Here is a 24,858-nt window from a genome sequence, read left to right as displayed (position 1 = left end):
AATTTAGCTAGGACATGGGACCATCAAGCTGATTTTCAGTTTTTCAGGTCAACGTCAGACAAAGACCTCTTGATATAAAATTTATTCAGCAGCCCAGTGATTTTTGGTAGCTTGGTGGTCTCTATTTTTCTGGGATTGTAGCGGTTATATTTGTTAAATTTCTTGTCCCTTTTTGATGGACTTGGACTTCCTCATGTGTTTGGTGATTCTTAATTCTCTGTCTCCCGTGACATGCCAGTTTATTCTTCTAAAAGCCTTGGACTCCATGGGTTTCCTGGCTGAACACTGTGGCTTCTTGTCTGCTTCCTTCTTTTGGGCTCATTGAACATTGTTAATTTTCAGTCACACACACACAGTGTTAATTCTTTCAAACATAATATTTTATCTTTCACTTCTGCATGTTTGTTATAGGAGAGGAGATTTTGGCATGTATTCAGTTCATTATCTTGACACTGTCAAAGCTAAACTTTTAGAAAAGAAAATTGATTATAACCCAAATTTCCAACCGTAGGGAATGGGATAGAATGTGGTATATCTATATAAAAGAACATTATGCAGGTATTAAATTTTTGTTTTGCAAGGACATGGAGGTAATGAGAAACTGCTCTCGATAAATTTTTAGTGATGCCATTTGCTAAAACGTATATGCTCTATTGATGGATATAGGCTGGCATTAAAATGTAAATGTTTAAGGACCTCAAGATTTTAGGTGTTTTTTATTTGTTTTAAGTTTCTATATTTTTCATATTTTCTATATTGAATATGTCATAATATACATTTATAATGGAGAGGAAGAGGGAGTAAATTTGACTTGGAAAGAAAGGTAACTAATAAGCAAATTATATGATACGATAACCTTATCTAATTTAACACAAAATTCTATTTTTGCAAAAAATACATTGGGTGTATGCATCTGTGTCTTGAAGAAAATCATAACTCTGTCTTAGGTAGACCATGTATGGTTTTGATAAAAATTCCACTGGTAAGTTGCATGATCTGGTTTTTTTTAATGACTTACCCTGAATATAAACATACAGATTGAGGATTAAAATCTCAAAATACTAATTTGAAGTGCTAGTAGAAAATAATTTAATGGAAAGAAAATAGTTTATTGTGGTTTTAAACTAGTAGGGTGACATAATCTTCACCATCATTTCTATTGCTGGTTTATTGAAAGTCTGTGGTATACCATGTGACTGTTTTCAGTTTTATGATATATAGTATGTGAAATCTTCCTATAAATATTTAGAAATCTGCTGATTGGCTTTATAAATATTTCGTTTATTTAGCAAATATTTACTGAATGCTAACTATATGCTAACCACTGCCCTAGGTACTTGGAATGTATTGCTGAACAAATAAAGAGACAGGTGGTCTGGTAGGAGTAACAGTTTAATTCTAATAGGATACCTTTTAGTGAGAAAAAAACCCATGTTCTTAGGTTGTTTGCATTTTTAAAACTGTTTTACTAAAGCCTAATAAACCAGGAGAAAAAACAATCTCCAGTGCTAACCTGCTTTTGTTTTATTAGATTGAGGACCTTCAGCAGGCCTTAACAGTAAAACAAAATGAAGAGCATGATCGACAGAGGAGAATAAGTAATACCCGCAAAATGATAGAAGATTTGCAAAATGAACTGAAGACCACAGAAAACTGTGAGAACCTTCAACCCCAAATTGATGCCATTACAAATGATCTGAGACGAGTTCAAGATGAAAAGGCATTATGTGAAGGCGAGATAATTGATAAGCGTAGAGAGAGGGAAACTCTAGAGAAGGAGAAGAGGAGTAAGTTTTTTGTTTTTTTTTAACATCTTTATTGGGGTATAATTGCTTTACAATGGTGTGTTAGTTTCTGCTTTATAACAAAGTGAATCAGTCATACATAAACATATGTTCCCATATGTCTTCCCTCTTGCGTCTCCCTCCTTCCCACCCTCCCTATCCCACCCCTCCAGGCTGTCACAAAGCACCGAGCCAATATCCCTGTGCCATGCGGCTGCTTCCCACTAGCTATCTACCTTACTACGTTTGTTAGTGTGTATATGTCCATGACTCTCTCTCGCTCTGTCACAGCTCACCCTTCCCCCTCCCCATAACCTCAAGTCCGTTCTCTAGGAGGTCTGCGTCTTTATTCCTGCCTTACCCCTAGGTTCTTCATGACATTTTTTTTCTTAAATTCCATATATATGTGTTAGCATACGGTATTTGTCTTTTTCTTTCTGACTTACTTCACTCTGTATGACAGACTCTAGGTCTATCCACCTCATTACAAATAGCTCAATTTCGTTTCTTTTTATGGCTGAGTAATATTCCATTGTATATATGTGCCACATCTTCTTTATCCATTCATCCGATGATGGGCACTTAGGTTGTTTCCATCTCCGGGCTATTGTAAATAGAGCTGCAATGAACATTTTGGTACATGACTCTTTTTGAATTTTGGTTTTCTCAGGGTATATGCCCAGTAGTGGGATTGCTGGGTCATATGGTAGTCCTATTTGTAGTTTTTTAAGGAACCTCCATACTGTTCTCCATAGTGGCTGAACCAATTCACATTCCCACTAGCAGTGCAAGAAGGTTCCCTTTTCTCCACACCCTCTCCAGCATTTATTGTTTCTAGATTTTTTGATGATGGCCATTCTGACTGGTGTGAGATGATATCTCATTGTCGTTTTGATTTTCATTTCTCTAATGATTAATGATGTTGAGCATTCTTTCATGTGTTTGTTGGCAGTCTGTATATCTTCTTTGGAGAAATGTCTATTTAGGTCTTCTGCCCATTTTTGGATTGGGTTGTTTGTTTTTTTGTTATTGAGCTGCATGAGCTGCTTGTAAATTTTGGAGATTAATCCTTTGTCGGTTGCTTCATTTGCAAATATTTTCTCCCATTCTGAGTTTTTTTAAACTTACAGTGAAGACATGTTTATAAAATGGAGATATGTCTCTGTTGATGGGCTTTCTTCTTCCCCTGATCATGTCTCTAAATGTTCATGTCTGCTTGTTGAGGAAGCTCAGTTCAGTTCTTCCATTTTAGTGTCTTAATTACCTATATCTATTGTGTAATGATTTGCCGCAAGCAGACCGTTGTCTTATGTCAGATTTTGGCAGTTGATTTAATTCTCTAAAAATACTTTGCTTTATTTTCTTTACAGTCACTCACTTGTCTGTTTTTTCTCAGGTCAAATTTAAGCTCTTCATTCTAGCCTTCATAATCTTCCATTAGCTTTGCTCCTTGAAGCCTGTCCAATTTCATCTTTTTTTTTCTTTGCTATAGACCATGTGGCTAGATCTGTAGCATTATTCAGTTAGAGGAGATCTTACATTCTGTCTGCTCAGTATATATGACTAAGGTCAGTTAGTAAAAAAATTTGTTTATATGTTTAGCAAAATGCTAGGTGTATGGTTTAAAAAAAATAATAACACTAGACAAGAAGGGTGGCCCAGTGCCTTTCCAACTTCCAGACCCACTGTCAAGAGTAAGCACTCTTAACTATTTCAGTAACTTTTTCTAATAGTCTTTCATATATCTTAATCATATTTTTATTTTACCATGTCTTGGTTAATCAACTTTAGATATCATCTTTTAATATTTTGTTGCTTCAGATGTGGATTTCAACTCATGACACCTCCCCTACCTATTATTGTAATTGCCCAAATGGGATTATTATATTAATATTAGTAATCATTAACATTTATTAATGTTTATTACCAATAATATTCTTTTTTTTGTCATTTAATATTTGTTGATAATGCTTGAATGCACATTTATAAGCTAAAAATACTGATACTCCTAGCCTTTCTTTTTACTTTCCTCCCTTTAATTCTTTAATATGTACTCTGGTTTTTATAGTTTAAAGGCTGAAAACATACTTTATTGAGAACCATAATTAAGTTTTATATGGTCTGTTTATGGGTTGATTCTACTAGCTAGAAATATTAAGTATTATTTATGTTATTACAACAAGAAAACTTGCTCACAGCAGAGCCAAGTAGTGCATTATGATCTAATTTCTGTTCATTGATAATTTTTTTTTAGGATTTTAATTTACCATTTTTTAGAAACACCATTTACTTTAGCATTTCCTTAAATTGGGAAAAAAATTATCAAGCATTCTCTTGAGTTCTGAGACCTTCCATCCTCCTCCCAGCTAAACTGATTGTTCTCAAGGTCTCCTTATGGCTGTTACCTAGGACTTCTCTCACACCTTTTCTGTGTTGAATAAAAAGCTATTCCTGAATTCTGTGTCTTCATTTTTCTTAAATTACTTCCTTGTTTTGTAAGAGTACATCTTCACATAACCTGCTAAGAAGAGATATTTGGGAATTAATTTGAGTCTTTGCATCCCTGAAAAATCTTTACTTCATTATCCCCTTTTTTATTTTGATGTTATAAAAATCTAGCTTGAAAATAGTTTTTCTTTCAGAATCCTGAAGGCCTGTTGCCATTGTCTTTTGATAGGAAATCTAGTGTTTTCTCATTATTTTGTATGTGACCTATTTATTTTTGGTAGTTTAAAGATCATCTTTTATCCCAGGTGTTTAGAAACTTAAGAATGATTTGTCCAGGGTGGGTCTTTTTCACTGTGTTGGGTACTTGCTGAGTGGTGTTTATAACCTTTAGATCTAAGATACTCTTTTATGTTATTAATAGATTATTTCACTAATTAAAGTGTTCAGAGGAATAATGCTTTATTTTCCAATTTTAGGTGTGGCTGATCATATTGTGCGTTTTGACAACCTTTTGAATCAAAAGGAAGATAAGCTGAGACAGAGATACCGTGACACATATGATGCTGTTTTATGGCTGAGAAATAACAGAGACAAATTTAAGCAAAGAGTCTGTGAACCCATAATGCTCACGGTAAGAAATTTGTTCATCTTAGTAGTATCTGTTATTTTTATTATTGTAATCATTGTAGGTTTTGTTGTTTTAATAATTCTTAGTCTTGTTAACACCCTGCTTTTCCATTAGTAGACTTGTGGCATCTGGTATGCTGCTGAATCCATACATGAGCTTTTTAAAGGGTCCTTGATAATAAACCTATGAACTTTTTCTTGATAGAAGTATGAAACTGGCAACTTATTGACCAAGAATCATGTGTAAACTTGGTTAGCTGGTTTCCTTCTGGCAATTGCTATTCTTCGGTTATAACAGGCAATATATTAAATGCTGCCAAAGGGGTAGAAAACTGCTATAAATAAATACAGTTGATATGGAACACCTGACAGGATAGACAACAAAATCATCTGCTACAAAAATAAAGCATTCTGAGGATTCTGAGAATGAAACCAACAATTTATTGACCTTATAAACATTTGATAAGTCTTATTAGTGATCATGAGTCATCAAGAATAGGGCAAGCTGTATTTAGTAAATCATTTAATGAAATGTGGGTGTGGATTTACTAGGAAAATTTCCATCTAAAATATTTTAAATGGTAAGTTGGGCCATGAGAAGGAATGAAAAAGTAAAACCCACATTCTTTGCTAATGACATGTTTTATACACACACACACACACACACACACACACACTTAAAACTTCAAAATGATAAAAGGATTATTTTTGCTAGATGATTTTTTTTTTTTGGAAAGAATTCACTGTAGATCCTTGTAGGATTCATGAAAAGTTCTATATTCTGTAACTCCTGTTTATATTATGCTTTATTCAAAGTCATTTCATATAGTTTGCATTATATTAGCAAAATTAGTGTGCATAATACTGTATTCTCTTCTTGCTCAGGTATGAATCATTAGAATATTTTTGCTCGATCAAGAAGGGAATACCTATTTTGGATGCAGACATTACTGTTTTGATTAATCCAGTAAGGATTGAAAGAAAACACAAGAAGAAATACTGTGACCCTTAGTATTATAAATTAGAATGCAAGTGTAATTTTCAACAGATTCTTATTAAAGTGCCAAACTCAAAACAATACCTCTGGACTTTATTAGATTTGTCATCCTCTTGTCACTTGATTTCCTGATAGTAGCCTATCACCAAGTCAGATTACTAGCTGGCATATATTTACTTTTTAAATTACATTTGAGTCTGAGATAAAGGGAGATACTCTGTTATCTTACCCTTCCTGGAACAACCTTTTACTTTTACTACCACCTTCTTCCAACTGTATCCTGCCCATACACTTACCTAACCCTTCAAAATCTAGTTGAAATGCATTGTACCACCTCCATAGGCCTTTAAAATGTTGCCATAGGTCTCTATTTACTAATATAAAGGGACATTTATGATATGTTAATGACTTATAAAACAGATTACAGGATAGGGTATATAGAAAGATTTCATTTTTAAAAATTGTGAAACAGGAGTCTGCCATCAACCACCAGAACATCTTGGAAAGCTACACCTCCTATGTCTACCTGTCCATGTCTTACTACTTTGTAAAGATGTGGCTCTGAAGAACTTTGCCAGATATTTTCTTCACCAATCTCATGAGGAGAAGGAGCTCGCTAAGAAGCTGATGAAGGTTCAGAACCAACAAGGGGCCAAATCTTCCTTCAGGATATCAGGAAACCAGACAATGAATGCAATGGAGTGTGTATTACACTTGGAAAAAATTGTGAATCAGTCACTACTGTAAATGCACAAACTGACCAGTGACAAAAATGACCCCTACTTGTGTGACTTCTCTGAGACTCATTACCTAAACGAGCAGGTGAAATTCATCAAAAAAATAGATGACTGTGTAACCAACTTATACAAGATATGGGCCCCAGAATCTGATATGGCAGAATGTCTCTGATAAATGCACCCTGGGGGAGAGTGATAACGAGAGCTAAGTCCTATGCTGGCTTATCCATAACTATAAAAAAAGATGACTTCCTATGGTGATATTGGGATTACTTTACCCTTTCTGTAAGTTGTAGCAAACACCCACTTTATTTTTTTTTTCATTTGTACCATTCCTTACAACAAAGTATTGAGTTGGCCAAAAAGTTCCTTTGAGTTTTAAGTAAAAACACATTTTTCATTTTCACCAATAACATTATTGAACAACGTATTCACCCTTTTGTTCCACTACCTTTTATCATTTTTCAGGCGACTTCATAATTCCGTCTTCCAAAAACTTTCTATCTTTTTGAGCAAAGAACTGTTCTAGGTGCCTTTTACAGTCTCCCAGGGAATTGAAAATTTTTCCATTAAGAGAATTTTGTAAAGACTGAAATAAATGGAAATCCAAAGGTGCAATGTCTGGTGAATATGGCAGATGAATCAGAACTTCCCAGCCAAGCAATAAGCATTTTTGCCTGGTCATCAAAGAAACATGCCATCTTGCATTATCCTGATGGAAGATTATGCATTTTCTGTTGACTAACTCCGGACGCTTTTCGCCAAGTGCCGCTTTCAGTTGGTTGAATTCGGGGCAGTACTTGTTGGAATTAATCGTGCGGTTTTCCGGAAGGAGCTCGTAATAGAGGACTCCCTTCCAATCCCACCATATACACAACATCACCTTCTTTGGATGAAGACCGGCCTTTTGTGTGGTTGGTGGTGGTTCATTTCACTTGCCGCACAGTCTCTCCTGTTCCACATTATTGTACAGTATCCACTTTTCATGGCCCATCACAATTTTTTTAAAAAACAGAACGTTTTCATCACGTTTAAGTAGAGAATCACATGCAGAAATACGGTCAACAAGGTTTTTTTCACTTAACTTATGTGGAACCCAAACATCAAAGCGATGAACATAACCAAGCTGATGCAAATGATTTTCAACACTTGATTTGGATACTATGAGTATGTCGGCTATCTCCTGCTTGGTATAAAGTCAGTTGTTCTCAATTAATGTCTCGATTTGATAGCTGTCAACTTCAACTGGTCTACCCGACTGTGGAGCATTGTCCAGCAAGAAATCTCCAGCACGAAACTTCGCACACCACTTTTGACACAGTCAGTCAGTCATAGCACCTTCTCCATATGCTGCACAAATCTTTTTTTTGCATTTCAGTTGCGTTTTTACCTTTCTTAAAATAATAAAGAATAATATGCCGAAAATGTTGCTTTTTTCTTCCATCTTCAATACTAAAATGGCTACACAAAAATTCACCAATTTTGATTTTTTTTTTAAATACACGCTGATATGACAGCTGTCACAATATAGTCTAACAAAGTTGTTTTGAACAAAGTTAAAGACAACTAAGCACTAGAGCCATCTTTTGGAAAAACCAAATGAACTTTCTGGCCAACCCAATAACTTGGTACCAAAAAAATTGTGAAACAGGGGCTTCCCTGGTGGCGCAGTGGTTGAGAGTCCACCTGCTGATGCAGGGGACACGGGTTCGTGCCCCAGTCCAGGAGGATCCCACATGCCGTGGAGTGGCTGGGCCCGTAAGCCATGGCCGCTGAGCCTGCGCGTCGGGAGCCTGTGCTCTGCAACGGGAGAGGCCACAACAGTGAGAGGCCCGCGTAACGCAAAAAAAAAAAAAAAAGTGAAACAGTAGACATCTAATGTTTGTAGTATTTATGTCTGGGTGATGGTATTTTATATGGCTTTGATTTTTTTCATTTGTTTGCTTGTTTTTTTAGTTTTCCCATCTTTCTATACTGATCAATATTCTGTAATTTAAAATAATACCAACATTTATGTGACAAGCAGTCTACTAATTTTTTTTGTTGTATTATTTCTTTTAATCCACATTTAGTCCCTTGAGATATAGACTGTTTTACTCTACCCATTTTAGGATGAAGTAACTAAAGCTTTCAGAGATTTAGGTGGTACTTGATTAAGGTCATACATAGGAATGGAAGTGACATCTGTCTGATCCCAGAGCCCTAGATCTTGAACTATCTTAGTATCTTCCATAGCACTGAGCCTCAAGTGCAAAAATGTCTAACTAGTTAGTATTTTTTGAGTGAGTAATTAAGTTTATGCTCTAGTAGTACAAACCTAGGGTTTCTCTTGAAAGCACCAATAGTTATAATTAATCCATAGCAAGTTTTTTCATTAGTTTCATAAAGTTTTATTTAGGCCTTTGTATTTTTATACTAATTAGTTTTTGCCATAGATAGCATGAATTCCTCTTAAAGATTAAGAAGAAAAATATTAAAAGTTGGGGGACAGATGAGAAATGTTTATACTCAGGTTACAATCTAACCCTATTTCAAATGTTTTCAGTGAGTTGGCCAGAAGGGAACTTTTTATTTCTTAGATGGTATCAAAATCAATATGCATTAGGTGCTGTTAAAGTCTTGGCTTTTGTTTTACTATGTCTTGGACAGTAAATTAAATAGATGTTTAAAAATGTTGACTCTTCAATACCAAACTGTTCTTTTTTGGTCTACTTTTTTCTCGAGGATTTATTTAACCTAATTAAATAAATCTAAGTTAAGTATATGTTCTGGTAGTTATGTTCTGGTAGTCACTTTGGGTTTCATGAAAATCAACTTTTATTTTCTTTTTGTTTTGTTTAGATCAATATGAAAGATAACAAAAATGCCAAATATATTGAAAATCATATTCCATCAAATGACTTGAGAGCTTTTGTGTTTGAAAGTCAAGAAGATATGGAGGTTTTCCTCAAAGAGGCAAGTACTGTAATATTTTAATTCACTTCACACTTAGCTTCCAGTGCTTGAGTTTTCAACCTCAACCTAGAGCAAAAAACGATAACGACCTATTTTACCATCAGTAACTCTTGTGTAAAATTATTCAAATTTGCTAATTTCTTTTGTCTATACCACTGAGGATTGAATTAGTTTTATAAGAGGAACAAGAGCCCATAATTCCATCTTTAACATTTTTTGAAATTACCATTGGGAATTAATATGAAGAGTAATTCTGTCACATTGTTTTAAGAGAAACATCATAATGATGAGACTTTGGTCTTGGACATCCTTTTAGGAAATGTATTGGAATGAACTCCGTTTTTCTTTGGAGGGGAATATAAGGTTGCTCATTATAAATAAAAAACTTTAAAAAGAATGAGAATTCTGTATCTGACTAGAAAAACACTACTGACAAAGAATATAAGCCACTGGAAGACATCATGGCTTAGTTAAGAGTATAGACTCTACAGATAGGTACCAGGCTTTGAATTCAGACTTTACTGCTGATTTCAGCAAGTTGACTAAATGTTCTGTGTCTTAATTTCTTCACTATAAAGTGGAGATAATATCTACTTCAAAAGATGGTTGTGATGATTAAATAATTTATTAAATGAAAAAGTTTAGAACAGTTTGTTGGGTACTATTGTTTTTATTATATATTGTTATATATCTGTATAATACATATTGTTAGCTATGTATGTTACTATCCTTGCCAGTAAGATTTCTTTTTCCTTTTGCAATACGCCGTCTACTTTTTAAAAAGCCCTGGAAAGCTGAGGTTTAGATTTTGTTTTGTTTAAACTTTTTCTAGTAAGTCTAAGTGAGGACAGGACCATGAATCGGCTTAAGTAGTCCTCTATTTCTCTGGTACACAAGTGATTGGAAAGAATCTTTACTTTCTTTGGCTTTTACGTATTGCCCTCCTTCTGGTTTGGAGTTGACAGGGAATGTGAATAAAAGATGACTGGATAAAAAAGTTGAATCTACAGAATTATAAAATGGTCTCCAAAAAATTAAGCATTTGTGTTATTTAGAACTATTTAAGCCTAAACAGTGAGTTCTTGAACTGATGTCACTGAAGAAGTAGGTTACTTGGATTACAAGTCTGTGAGACATGACACAGTGTGAAGGGTCTGTCTGGAGTCAGGTGTAATTAGATGATTTCTATTTTGCAAATGGCCAGCTTAGCCTACACTGAGTAACTGGATTTGCCTCAAAAACTCATGCTTCTTCCCCTGTGCTAAGAATTTGAACCATATATTAATAATATGTCAGGTTCCTGGAAATTTGACCTTTTTTTTTTTTTTCCTTGTACTGTGACAACTTTCCATAGGGGCTCATCATTAGGACTAGAACTTCCTCTTACATGTATCACTTTTTGTATGTATATTTTAAATTTTGAAATATATTGTATATAACCTCCTCCTGTAATTATATCTACTAGAGTACCATTTCCCATCCTTCAGTAACTTACAAACCTTCTTCATGGTGTTTGCCATTTCTGCATACTACCGTGTACTACCATCACAATTTTTTGCCATATCTGGGTACTAACTATATTATTATTTAAAATTTTTCTTTAAATCACTTCACTTGTTACTGAAATGAAATATTCTGAAAGGAAGTATAATGTCATTACCAACTTAGAAAAACAAATAATTTACATTACAGTAAAGACTGTAAAGGCAGTGTTAGTAAATCCTAGATCTGTACTGTTGCTTCTCAAAAGCAGATGATAGGATTTTTTTAAAAGGAGGTAATAAGGAGTTAAAGACATAATGACACTGTATGTAACTTACTCATTGGTATGATTGAAAGGGAATTGAAAAGGAAATTACTTTCTCATTGTATAATTCAATTTTATTTAGTGTAGCCACTAAAACAATAGATTTTTAAAACTTAAATGAATTCTGCATACTAGTATCATTGATACATTGACTCATGGCCAATATTGTTTCATTATACCTCCACTCTATTTTTTTTAATAATTTATTTTGATATAACTTCAAACTTATAGAAAAGTTGCAAGAGTCATACATATGCTCCTATATACCTTTTACCCAGATTTACAATAATTATTCACATTTTGCCCTATTTGCTTTATTGATTTTTTCGTTTTTTTAATTTATGGAGTATAGTTGATTAACAGTGTTGTGTTAGTTTCAGGTATACTGCAAAAGTGATTCGGTTATGCACATACATGTATCTATTCTTTTTCGAATTCTTTTCCCATTTAGGTTATCACAGAGTATTGAGTAGAGTTCCCTGGGCTATACAGTAGGTTCTTGTTGGTTGTGTATTTTAAATATAGCAGTGTGTACATGTCAATCCCAAACTGCTAATCTATCCCTCCCCCCCACCCTTCCCCCTTGGTAACCATAAATTCATTCTCTAAGTCTGTAAGTCTGTTTCTGTTTTGTAAATAAGTTCATATGTATCAATTTTTTTTAGATTCTACATAAAGCCATATCATATGATATTTGTCTTTCTCTGTCTGACTGACTTCACTTAGTATGATAATCTCCAGGTCCATCCATGTTGCTGCAAATGGCATTATTTCATTCTTTTTAATGGCTGAGTAATATTCTATTGTATATATGTACCACATCTTCTTTATCCATTCATCTGTTGATGGACATTTAGGTTGCTTCCATGTCTTGGCTATTGTAAGTAGTGCTGCAGTGAACATTGGGGTGCATGTATCCTTTCGAACCATGGTTTCCTCTGGATATATGCCCAGGAGTGGGATTGCTGAATCATATGATAGCTCTAATTTTAGTTTCTTAAGGAACCTCCGTACTGTTCTCCATAGTGGCTGTACCAATTTACATTCCCACCAACAGTGCAAAAGGGTTCCCTTTTTTCCACACCCTCTCCAGCATTTATTGTTTGTTGACTTTCTGATGATGGCCATACTGACTGGTGTGAGGTGATGTTTCTTTTTTTAAAATATATGTATTTGTTTATTTATTTATTTTTGGCTGCATTGGGTCTTTGTTGCTGTGTGCGGGCTTTTCTCTAGTTGGGGCAAGCAGGGGCTACTCTTCGTTGCGGTGCACAGGCTTCTCGTTGCGATGGCTTCTCTTGTTGTGGAGCATGGGCTCTAGGCACGCAGGCTTCAGTACTTACGGCACGTGGGCTCTAGAGTGCAGGTTTAGTAGTTGTGGCACATGGGCTTAGTTGCTCCACAGCATGTGGGATCTTCCTGGACCAGGGCTTGAACCCAGGTTCCCTGCATTGGCAGGCGGATTCTTAACCACTGTGGCACCAGGGATGTCCTTTTTTTTTTTTTTTGAGGTGATATTTCATTTTAGTTTCTAAATGCAAGTCTTCTTTGGAGAAATGTCTGTTTAGGTCTTCTGCCCATTTTTTGATTGGGTTGTTTGTTTTTTTGGTTTTGAGCCGCATGAGCTGTTTGTAAATTTTGGAAATTAATCCCTTGTTAATCTCTTTGTTTGCAAATATTTTCTCCCATTCTGTGGGTTATCTTTTCGTTTTGTTTATGGTTTCATTTGCTATGCAAAAGCTTTTGAGTTTGATTAGGTCCCATGCTTATTTTTGTTTTTATTTCCATTACTCTAGGAGACAGCTTGAAAAAGATATTGCTGCGATTTATGTCAAAGAGTGATCTGCCTATATTTTCCTCTAAGAGTTTTATAGTATCTGGTCTTATATTTAGGTCTTTAATCCATTTTGAGTTTATTTATATGTATCTTGTTAAAGAATGTTCTAATTTCATTTTTTCATGTGTAGCTGTCCAGTTTTCCCAGCCCCATTTATTGAAGAGACTGTCTTTTCTCCATTGTATAGTCTTGCCTCCTTTGTTGTAGATTCATTGACCATATGTGTGTGGGTTTATTTCTGGGCTTTCTATCCTGTTCCATTGATCTGTATTTCTGTTTTTGTGCCAGTACCATACTGTTTTGATGACTGTAGCTTCTTATTGCCATTTTGTTAATTGTTTTGGATTTGTTTTTGTAGGTGTTTTTTCTTCCCTTCCTCTTTTTTTCTCTTGTGATTTGATGACTAACTGTAGTGTTGTGTTTGGATTCCTTATTCTTTTCTGCATGTGTATCTATTGTAGATTTTCAGTGTGCAGTTACCATGAGGTTTTGGTATAGCATTCTATATATAAACAAGATTGTTTTCAGTTGCTGATCTTTTAATTTAAAATGCATTTCCAATATCCTGCCTTTATGCTCTCCTCATAATTGCTGGTTTTGATATCATATTTGTTTAGCAGATGATTTCCTACCTTTACTGTATGTTTGCCTTTACCAGTGAGCTTTTCCATTCATAATTTTCTTGTTTCTAGTTGTGGCCTTTTCTTTTCCACCTAGAGAAGTTCCTTTAGCATTTGTTGCAAAGCTGGTCTGGTGGTGCTGAATTCTCTTAGCTTTTTCTTGTCTGGAAAGCTTTTGATTTCTCCATCAAATCTGAATGAGAGCCTTGCTGGGTAGAGTATCCTTGGTTGTAGGTTCTTCCTTTTCATCACTGCCTTCTGGCCTGCAGAGTTTCTGCTGAGAAGTTAGCTGATAACCTCATGGGAGTTCCCTTGTACATTATTTGTTACTTTTCCCTTATTGCTTTTAATATTTTTAACCTTATGGGAGTTCCCTTGTACATTATTTGTTACTTTTCCCTTACTGCTTTTAATATTTTGTGTCTTTAATTTTTGTCATTTTGATACCATGTATCTTGGCATGTTCCTTCTTGGGTTTATCCTGCCTGGGACTCTGCTTCCTCTGTGCTTCCTGGACTTGGGTGACTGTTTCCTTTCACATATTAGGGAAGTTTTCAGCCATTATCTCTTCTAATATTTTCTCAGGTCCTTTCCATCTCTCTCCTCCTTCTGGGACCCCTATAATGTGACTGTTGGTATGTTTAGTGTTGCCCCAGAGGTCTCGTAGACTGTCCTCATTTCTTTTCATTCTTTTTTCTTTATTCTGTTCCACAGCAGTGATTTCCACCATTCTGTCTTCCAGCTCACTTACCAGTTCTGCCGCAGTTACTCTGCTATTGATTCCTTCTAGTGTATTTTTCATTTCAGTTATTGTATTGTTCATCTCTGTTTGTTGTTTAGTTCTTCTAGGTCTTTGTTAAACATTTCTTGTGTCTTCTTGATCTGTGCCTCCATTCTTTTTCCAAGATCTTGGGTCGTCTTTATTGTCATTACTCTGAATTCTTTTTCAGGTAGATTGCCTATCTCTACTTTCCTTAGTTGTTCTTCTGGGGTTTTATCTTGTTCCTTCATCTGGAACATATTCCTCTGCTCTCTCATTTTGCCTAACTTTCTGTGATTAGAGTTTCCATTCTGCGGGCTGCAGGCTTATAGTTCTTCTTGCTTCTGCCGTCTGCCCCTGGTGGATGAGGCTGTCTAAGAGGCTTGTGCAGGCTTCCTGGTGGGAGGGACTGGTACCTGCCCACTGGTGGGTAGAGCTGGCTCTTGCCCCTCTGGTGGGCAGGGCTGTGTCAAGGGGTGTGTTTATCAGGCAGCTGTTTACTCAGGAAGGCTTTAGGCAGCTGGTCTGCTGATTGATGGGGCTGTGTTCGCACCCTGTTGTTTGTTTGGCCTGAGGCATCCCAGCACTGGAGCCTACAGGCTGTTGGGTGGAGCCAGGTCTTGATGAGAAAATGGCAGCCTCCAAGAGGGCTCATGCCAATGAGTACTCCCCAGAACTACCATCACCAGTGTCCTCGTCTGCACAGTGAGCCACAGACACCCCCCCCCCCAACCTCTGCAGGAGACCCTCCAATACTAGCAGGTAAGTTTCTTATGAGGTCATCGCTTTTTTACCTGGGTCCTGGTGCACGCAAGACCCTGTGTGTGCCCTCCAAAAATGGAGTTTGTTTCCCCCAGTGCTGTGGAATTCCTGCAATCAAATCCCGCTGGCCTTCAAAGCCACATTCTCTGGGGGCTCCTCCTCCTGTTGCCAGACCCCCAGGCTGGGGAGCCTGACGTGGGGCTCAGAACTTTCACTCCTGTGGGAGAACTTCTGTAGTATAATTATTTTCCAGTTTGTGGGTCGCCCACCCAGCAATAATGGGATTTGATTTTATCGCCATTGCACTGCTCCTACCATCTTGTTGTGGCTTCTTCTTTGTCTTTGCATACAGGGTATCTTTTTTGGTAGGTTCCAGCATTTTTTTGTCAGAGGTAGTTCAGCAGTTAGTTGTGATTTTGGTGTTTCCGTAAGAGGGGGTGAGCTCACTCCTTCTACTCCGTCTTGTCTTCTCCTGCTTTATTATTTCTCCATAGCAAAGTACAGGTGGTTTTGCTATAAGCAATATATAATTCCTAAATATTACTGTACTGCAGAATTGTATAATAAAAACCCACAGGGGCTATGGTGTGGAGGGGGGGAAGCACAGCTTTACATATGTTAAATTATTAAGAAATATGCAGATACAATAAATGTGCTTTTTCTTTTTTATTTGTTTATTGAAGTATGGTTGACTTATAAGTTTCAGGTGTACAGCATAGTAATTTGATGTTTTACGGATTACACAATGTGCAAAATTAGTATGAAATATTGACTGTATTCCTTGTACTGTATGTTACAACCCTGTGCCTTATTGAAAGACCTGAAGTTGGCTTGTGGAAGTAGGCATTGGAAGGGTTCCGTATGTGAATTATGTAGTAGGTAAAATAATTATAAAGCACTTACCTGAAATTGGATGGAAAGTTGTAACACCAGATGTGGTTGAGGGGTGGCTCATAATATGTAGTGAACTCAGGCAGCTGGTAGATGTTTGAGAGGGATGTGTGTGTGTCTGTGTATTTGTGCACAAATTACATCTATTCCTACACAGCTCCATTCAGTTGGGTGCCATTTTTTGCATTCACCTAGAGAAAAGCTTATATTTGTTATGGATATAATTGTACCTAAGCAAATGTGAGAATCACATAATGTTTAAGTTGTCCCCTAATATATAAATTGCTTGGAATAAATTTGTCCTCAAAACAAGCATTACAGTAAAACTATTTTTCTGTTTGTAATTATGTGTGAGGAAATACTTTGAGCCTTTAAAAATATCCTGTTGCTCATGTAACTGCCTAGTAGGTTTAAGAACCATTAATGATTCTCATCATTCTTTCTATATTTATTAGTTGGTATTCTATAAGGAAGAGCTCTTTCTTCTCCATTTATTTAGTCATTATATCATATAAAACTCATAGAATTTTGTTTTATAGATTTTAATCCATTACTATCATTATTTATTTTAATGCTCAAAATTGTCCCACATTTGGCCAGTGAGACCTTCAGCTTGACCGCTGTATGTTATTTTACCGTTTTTTTTTTTTGCGGTACACGGGCCTCTCACTGTTGTGGCCTCTCCTGTTGCGGAGCACAGGCTCTGGACGCGCAGGCTCAGCGGCCATGGCTCACGGGCCCAGCTGCTCCGCGGCATGTGGGATCTTCCCGGACCGGGGCACGAACCCGTGTTCCCTGCATCGGAAGGCGGACTCAACCACTGTGCCACCAGGGAAGCCCTTACCAACATATTTTGAGCAGTACTTACTTTTGGGGAGAGCAAGGTGTTCACTTATACCTTTACCTTGCTGTGTCTGGGCCTTACAATCAGCCTTTTCCCCAAAGAACCCTAGTTTTTAGAAACCAAGATCTGTGTGTTAGATGTGTGCATTGCTGCTAGTGTCTCATTGCTTCTTAGCCCTTGCATGCAAACCCTTAATTTATATTTATCTGGAGAACAAGAGTGCATAAGGGCACCATGAATTCACACTGATGCTTCCAATTACAGTCGAACACAACAGGGTACCTTCTACTCTTTCTCCTTTGCATATCTGTAATTTCCTACTGTAGCAGTGAAAAACACCTCCTTCTCCCCCTTATCATCAATTTATTTACTAATTTGTTCAAGTGTAGAGTGCTGTGAAAGTAGTCACAGCATTCTAGGCTGTGAAAGTAGTTTGAACATTGCTAATCTGTGCCACCATGAAATTCCTCCATTCCACCATCCCATCTTGTCTCTCAGCAGTGTTTTATTTTTTTGTGTTTATGTCTTGCACATCTTTTGTTAAATGTGTTCCTAAGTATTTTATGGATTTTTGACACTCTTAGAAATGGATTTCTCAAATTCATTTTTCAGCTGTTAACTGCTAGTACATAGATATAATTTGATACTTTTTCATTTGATCTGTATCTTGTGACACTATTGAATTCACTTCCTGAATTCTAGTAGTTGCTTTATAGATTCCACAGGACTTTCTGTGTAGAAAATCATACCCTTGCAAATAGATCTTTTTACTTGTTCCTTTTTAATCTTTTACCTCTTTATTGTGCTTCACCTCATTGTCTAGTACCTCTAGGACAATGTTGAAAAGAAGTGGTGTGATTTGATACCCCTGCTTATTCCCAGACTTAGGGGGAAAGCACTCAATATTCCACAATTAAGTATTATGTCTGCTGTATACTTATCATAGATGCCCTTTACCAGGTGGAGGAAATTTCTTTCTATTCCTAGTTTGCTGAAAATCATATGGCTTTTGTACTTTATTCTGATAATACAATAACTTGGATTGATGTAGCATTCAAAATCAACCAATCTCACATCCCTGGGATAAATTCTACTTGGTCATGTATATGGCTGGATTCTGTTTACTAATATTTTGTTAAGGATTTTTGTATATGTGTTCATGAGGGATATTGTAATACTTTTGTCAGGATTATACGGGAATCATAAAATGACTTGTCCCTTCCTTTTTGTTCTGAAAAGGTTTTTGGTATTACTGCTTCCTTATCTGTTTGATAGAATTTATCGGTGGAAATAAAAAAAGAAATGTACGCTTTGTGAAAACACATAACTACAATATCATCACACTAAAAAATTTTCTTATAAGTACCATTAAATAGCTAGTCAGTGTTCAAATTTCTGATCATCCCATGAATGCCAGTAAGAATACCATAACTTTAAAAATTCTTTTGATTGAGTATATGGTAATTAAGGTAATATTTTCTTTTCCTTATATTAAGGTTCGTGACCATAAAAAATTAAGAGTGAATGCTGTTATTGCTCCTAAGAGTTCATATGCAGACAAAGCACCTTCACGACCATTGAATGAACTTAAGTAAGTCTTGAAAATATTATTAGAACTAAGCTGTTACTTTGAATATTGAATAATCATTTCTCTCAAATATATTTTAATTATTTCTTTGTCACATAAATATGTTTTTTATAGGCTGTATTAATCCCTTTTAGTATCTCTTCCTAAGTCTAAAATAAGGAAAAATCTAGGCCCAGGAACAGACCATGGTATCAGTTAGTATATGATGGTGATTTTTTAAATCAGTGGAATAATATTGGACTACTTAGTAAAAGCTACTAAAATAGTTGGTTAGTTATTGGGAAAATAAAAGGGTAAATCATCACTTCATAATATAAAAATAATTTCCAGAAGGATTAAATGGAAAAACTGCAATTATAAAACAGCTATAAGTAAATAAAGTCTTAATTCTGTATAAAAGCAATGGTAGAAGCAACAAGAGATTAATGGTTTGTAATTATAAATATTAAACTTTTCTGACAAGGAAATAAATCTGAATATTAATCACTTAATATTAAGTGACTAAACTATACAAAGAAAATACTTTCTGTACCATTGTTAATTTATTTTTTATTTATTGTTTAGTCACCACATGTCAACTAGGATTTTTTTTTAAATGATATTTTAAGAAGAAAAACCTAATAGTTGCTTTTCCTTTCAGACAATATGGATTTTTCTCTTATTTGCGAGAGTTATTTGATGCACCTGATCCTGTCATGAGTTACCTCTGCTGCCAGTATCACATTCATGAAGTTCCTGTAGGAACTGAAAGAACCAGAGAAAGAATTGAACGGGTAAGAAAGTACTGAATCAGTACCAAAAATGTAGTTTTGTTAAAACTTCTTAGCTTAAAGTCAAGGAAAACTTGTAATTTAAAGAAACATGCCATTGTTTTTAACCATACAGAAATTATCTTGGTATTTTCCATTTTTAATATGACATAGGACAGTGAATGTTGACTAATACTTGACGACAGGAGTGGTGTGGAGTTACCTAGAGCAGGGGTCCCCGACCCCCAGGCCGCACACACAGCAGGAGGTGAGCGGTGGGCAACCGAGCGAAGCTTCATCTGCCGCTCCCCATTTCTCCCCATCGCTTGCATTACTGCCTGAATCATCCCCCCCACCCACCCAGCCCAGGTCTGTGAAAAATTGTCTTCCATGAAACTGATCGCTGGTGCCAAAAAGGTTGGGGACCACTGACCTAGAGTAAATAAATAACTTAATACATGTAGGGTAGTTAAGTTAAAACCTGAAGAGACACGTGGCTCTCTTATGTGATTCTGCCTTGCTTGACAAACATTTGTTCAAACATTAACGGTTTAGTCATTTAAATTCTTGTATTATGTTTTTCAGACAAATTATACTTTAGGATGGTAGGCTAGGATATGTAACTGCTTTGGTAAGCCCTCCCCTTAAAGTTTCCATTTAAGATTATCTCATGTGAATGACCACCCCTTAATAGGATTTCATCTTCCTGTCTAGTACAGCTACATAAACTCTTAAGTTCCTATATTCTGCTAATGCTGCTTGGAGTTTTCTTCTCCTTACAAGTAATCTCTAAGACTCCAAACCACCTTCATTGCTTTTATCAAAGGGAGAAACAGGGAAGAAGTCTCCTCTAGAAAAGATTTTTCCTTAGTACCAAGTTGCCATATTAATACTGCTTGTAGGACCCAATTACAGACCTAACTGCTATTTATAATAGTGAACTTATTAGAGAATGTGTTTTAAATTTTTTAACAACCATTCTACAAGTATCCCTAGGATATTCATTTGTAATTTCGGGGCCTCTATATACCTCATTAACAGAAGATAGAAATGGGGGCTCATTACTAACCCATTTTGCACAGACAAGCCATTATTACTTGTGGTAAGTTGCCTGTGTCTTTGATTAAAAATTATATTATGGTGACCATTTTGGGAAACCAAAAATACAACTCTCCATGTGGGTATACCTCTCTCTTTGGTCTTCATAGATGGGGTTTAAAAAAAGAGGACAAGACTATATACATAGACCAATCCAATTTCTGTCATAACTTCAGAGGTAGGTAGGGTGCTATCTCTGAAGCTTAGGATAGTAGGTATTCTTTACTATTGCAGAAAGACTATAGAAAATTTGGTAAGGGCTTTCATAGCTTTACTTTGGGGCAGAAAGGAGCAATACTGCACTTGGAAAATCCTTTCACTTTTTGAACAGTGCTTCAAGTTGATTTTTATGCACTTTTTAACATTTTGGTTAAGTCATCTAGAGAGCTTTAACTCTATTGTCTGTACTAGAAAAATAACATTGTATATAGTAAAGCAAAGTCAGACACCTAATAAAGCCCTTGACATTGTCTTAGCCATCTTTCAGAAGATACAAACCTTCACTGAGGAAATTCACTGTCTTAATGTTTCATGTCTACCTAATGACAAATAATGGCTATATTTCTTCCTTAGAATAAAAATAACATTCTTTAGTGTAAGTTTTGCTTTATTATCAAGTCCTGACATTTTAGATTCTGTAAATGATTATACTCTATTTATGCAGTTGTTCTCGTTAATTTCCAAGGCTGGTCTCTGGTTAAATTGTCTGCTGACCTCCTTAGCTTAACAATGTTCTTTTTGCTGAGAGCACTCCCACCATCTCTGTCAGTTTCAATTTGCTTAAAACTTATTTTCATGAAATGTGGGTAGGCTAACCTCATCTAGGCTTTCCCTTCATTTCAAATTATTCAGCATTTGTGGATACCAGTTTATACCCTATTAAACTAAGTATGCTTAAATATGTCTTATCTCTTCACTTAAACTTCTAGAGAGAAACAAGCCACAGGAATACTGGTAGTAAACCTTTAGAGATTGGAAAAAACTACAGCAGCCTATTCTTTATAAATAACAGTAACAGATCCAATGTTAGGGTGTTTAGAATGTGCATTAGTTTATGAAACTCCTTAAATAAATTCTTGAGAGAAAAGATCTCCAAAAAATGCAAAGTCTTTGAAGTCCTTGAAAAGTGTGTGCATTAAGTATTCCCCAAATATACAGGAATTAAATATAAGATTATGTATCTTTGAACAATATAACTGAGGGGAGGGGAGAGTAAATGTGTTAGTTAAGATAACACAGTTCAGTCTACAGGGAAGTTGACTCCTGGTATCTCTTCTGTAGATAAAGTCCCAAAAGTACACTTACTTGGGAGAGATTGTATAGTGAAGTAGAAGTATAGCCAACTTTGGTTGTTGTTTTGGTTTTCTCCCAGTTCTCTCTTTCTTAGTGTTGTTTTCCCATATAATAACCTGAATTTTATCACTCACCTTTTTAGAGATGTTGGGTACATTTTTTAAAAAATAAAGTATATCCTAGTATATTTTGATCTTCTAAAATTCATGAGATCTGTATTTTTAATTCTTTAGTCCTTTTAAAAATGTCATAGTTATTCTTAGATGTGCACTGAATGCGTATTTTACATTATAGGTAATACAAGAAACCCGATTAAAACAAATTTATACAGCAGAAGAAAAGTTTGTGGTGAAAACTTCTTTTTATTCAAACCAAGTTATTTCTAGTAACACATCACTAAAAGTAGCCCAGTTTCTCACAGTCACTGTGGATCTAGAGCAAAGACGACACTTAGAAGAACAGCTAAAGGTTGGTCATTTAAAAAAAAATTTTTTTTTAATTGAAGTACAGTTGATTTACAGTGTTGCATTAGTTTCTGGGGTACAGCAAAGTGATTCAGCTATAGATATATACTTTTTCATATTCTTTTCCATTGTGGTTTATTACAGGATATTGAATATAGTTCCCTGTGCTATATAGTAGGACCTTGTTGTTTATACATTCTACCTATAATAGTTTGCATCTGTTAATCTCAAACTCCCAATCCATCCATCCCCTGCCTCCCCCTTTCCCTTGGCAATCGCATATCTGTTCTCTGTGTCTATGAGTGTGTTTTGTAAATAAATTTGTGTCATATTTTAGTTTCCACGTATAAGTGATATATGGTATTTATCTTTCTCTTTCTGACTTCACTTATAATCTCTAGGTCCATCCATGTTGCTGCAAATGGCATTATTTTGTTCTTTTTTATGGCTGAGTAGTGTTCCATTTTGTATGTATGTACCACATCTTCCTTATCCATTCAGCTGTTGATGGACATTTAGGTTGTTTCCATGTCTTGGCCATTGTAAATAGTGCTCCTATGAACACTGGGGTGCATGTATTTTTCAAATTATAGTTTTGTCTGGATATATGCCCAGGAGTGGGATTGCTGGATCATATGGTAACTCTGTTTTTAGTTTTTTGAAGAACCTCCATACTGTTTTCCATGGTGGCTGCACCAAGTTGCATTCCCACCAACAGTGTAGGAGGGTTCCCTTTTCTCCACACCCTCTCCAGCATTTTTGATGACCATTCTGACTGGTATGTGGTGGTACCTCGTTGTGGTTTCACTTTGCAGTTCTCTAATAATTAGCAATGTTGAACATCTTTTCATGTGCCTATTGGCCATCTGTTTATCTTCTTTGGAGAATACCTATCTAGGTCTTCTGCCCAATTTTTGATTGGATTATTTTTGAGTTATATGAGCTGTTTGTATATTTTGGAAATTAAGCTTTTGTCAGTTGCATCCTTTGCAGATGTTTTCCCCTAGTCCGTAGGTTGTCTTTTCCCCTAGTCCGTAGGTTGTCTTTTCATTTTGTTTATGGTTTCCTTTCATGTGCAAAAGCTTGTAAGTTTAAGTCCCGTTTGTTTATTTTTGCTTTTATTTCTTATTGCCTTGGGAGACTGACTTAAGAAAACATTGGTATGATTTATGTCAGAGAATGTATGGTGTTATGTCTTATATCTAAGTTAAAGATTGGTTGTTTTGAGTATTAATAAAGAATATTAACTGGAGTTATAATACGTTAGCCTGTTTTTTAAATATACTAACAATATTGCATATTCCATAGGAAATTAATAGAAAATTGCAAGCAGTAGAATCAGGGTTGATTGCCTTACGTGAGACAAACAAACATCTAGAACACAAAGATAATGAACTTAGACAAAAGAAGAAGGAGCTTCTTGAAAGGAAAACCAAGAAAAGACAACTGGAACAAAAAATTAGTTCCAAACTAGGAAGGTATCTTTCAGCCTATTTGGGGGTAAGGGGGCTGGGTGGGTGGTACAAAAGCACTATAAGGATATTGTTAGTTATACGTTGTAATGACACAATTCCCACCAGCACTCTGCGTACAATTTCTCTCTCAAACTTACACCCTCCTACCCAAAACATGGGACAAAGGGAGGTGAATCTTAAGTGTTGTGAGTTTTTCTGTTCCCTGATCTGCTGTTCTCATCCCTGGACCCCTTTCTGTTCTTAAAAATTATTGAGGACCTTGAGGAAGTTTTGTTTCTATGGATTATATCTATTGATATTTACCAAATTAATTAGAAATTAAATTCATTAAAATGATAATAAAGCCATACATTAACATATTTATGAAAAAGTTTTCCAAACAAAATACATTTAGCAAGAAGAATGACATTGTTTTTACATTTTTGTAAATCTCTTTAGATGAAGTTAGTTGTTTTTCATATGTGCTTCTGCATTCACTGGGTTGTGAGATGTTTTGGTTGAAGTATATGAAGAAAATCTGGCCTCACATAGATATGCAGCTGGAAAAGGGAGAAGTGCTTTAATAGACTTTTCAGTGTATGTATTATCAAAACTTGCCAAGGTGTGGTTTGTGAAAGTTTAATTGCAACATGGAATGTGACCTCATCAGTGAAGTTGTGCACTCCTACATTACGTTAAGTGCATCATTCACCCATGAATACTTTGTTACTTTATGCTAGCTTACTGTGAGAGCCCAGGCAATTGTTCTCAGAACTTATTGTTTATTTTGAATTTAGATATTTTATAGAAACTTGGAATATATAAGATGGGATAAAAGCTATTAGGGTGTTCAGTCTAGGGGAAAGGAACTGTGGCTTCCAGTTTCAAGGCTTTTCCCATGTCCTGTCATGACACAGCACAGACCTTTCTGTTGTGATTGTTCTTTTATGCTTCTTTGCTATAGAATAAAAATATAGATATCAATAACATAATAAATGACAGCTCAGTCTTGAATAAGGTACAAGTTTACCTTGATCTAATATAATAATGTTTCTAAACACATTCATAAATTAAATATTTAAAATGCTTTAAGAAAAAAAATTTTAAGCAAACAATTGCCCATTAACTTTTGTTTAAAAAGTC

At 35.6% G+C, this 24,858-nt stretch overlaps 1 protein-coding gene and 1 pseudogene across 2 annotated transcripts in view; both read left to right on the top strand.

Annotated features, from left to right (window-relative positions):
• SMC5 (structural maintenance of chromosomes 5) overlaps positions 1-24,858 on the top strand; it is a 111,846-nt gene that overhangs the window by 62,433 nt on the left and 24,555 nt on the right. For both annotated transcript variants that reach the window (XM_067744188.1, XM_067744187.1), the window contains exons 9-15: positions 1,532-1,787; positions 4,709-4,863; positions 9,435-9,548; positions 18,566-18,660; positions 19,298-19,430; positions 22,092-22,265; positions 23,570-23,739. In XM_067744188.1, coding sequence (XP_067600289.1) covers positions 1,532-1,787; positions 4,709-4,863; positions 9,435-9,548; positions 18,566-18,660; positions 19,298-19,430; positions 22,092-22,265; positions 23,570-23,739 — 1,097 coding nt within the window. The remainder of the gene's footprint in view (positions 1-1,531; positions 1,788-4,708; positions 4,864-9,434; positions 9,549-18,565; positions 18,661-19,297; positions 19,431-22,091; positions 22,266-23,569; positions 23,740-24,858) is intronic.
• On the top strand, positions 5,453-9,383 carry LOC137228267 (ferritin heavy chain pseudogene; annotated as a pseudogene).

The sequence above is a fragment of the Pseudorca crassidens genome, chromosome 7 (assembly GCF_039906515.1).
Source record: "Pseudorca crassidens isolate mPseCra1 chromosome 7, mPseCra1.hap1, whole genome shotgun sequence".
Taxonomy (NCBI): Eukaryota; Metazoa; Chordata; class Mammalia; order Artiodactyla; family Delphinidae; genus Pseudorca; species Pseudorca crassidens.
Note: the sequence above shows the minus strand (reverse complement) of the source record. Positions and strands in the feature narration are given on the sequence as shown.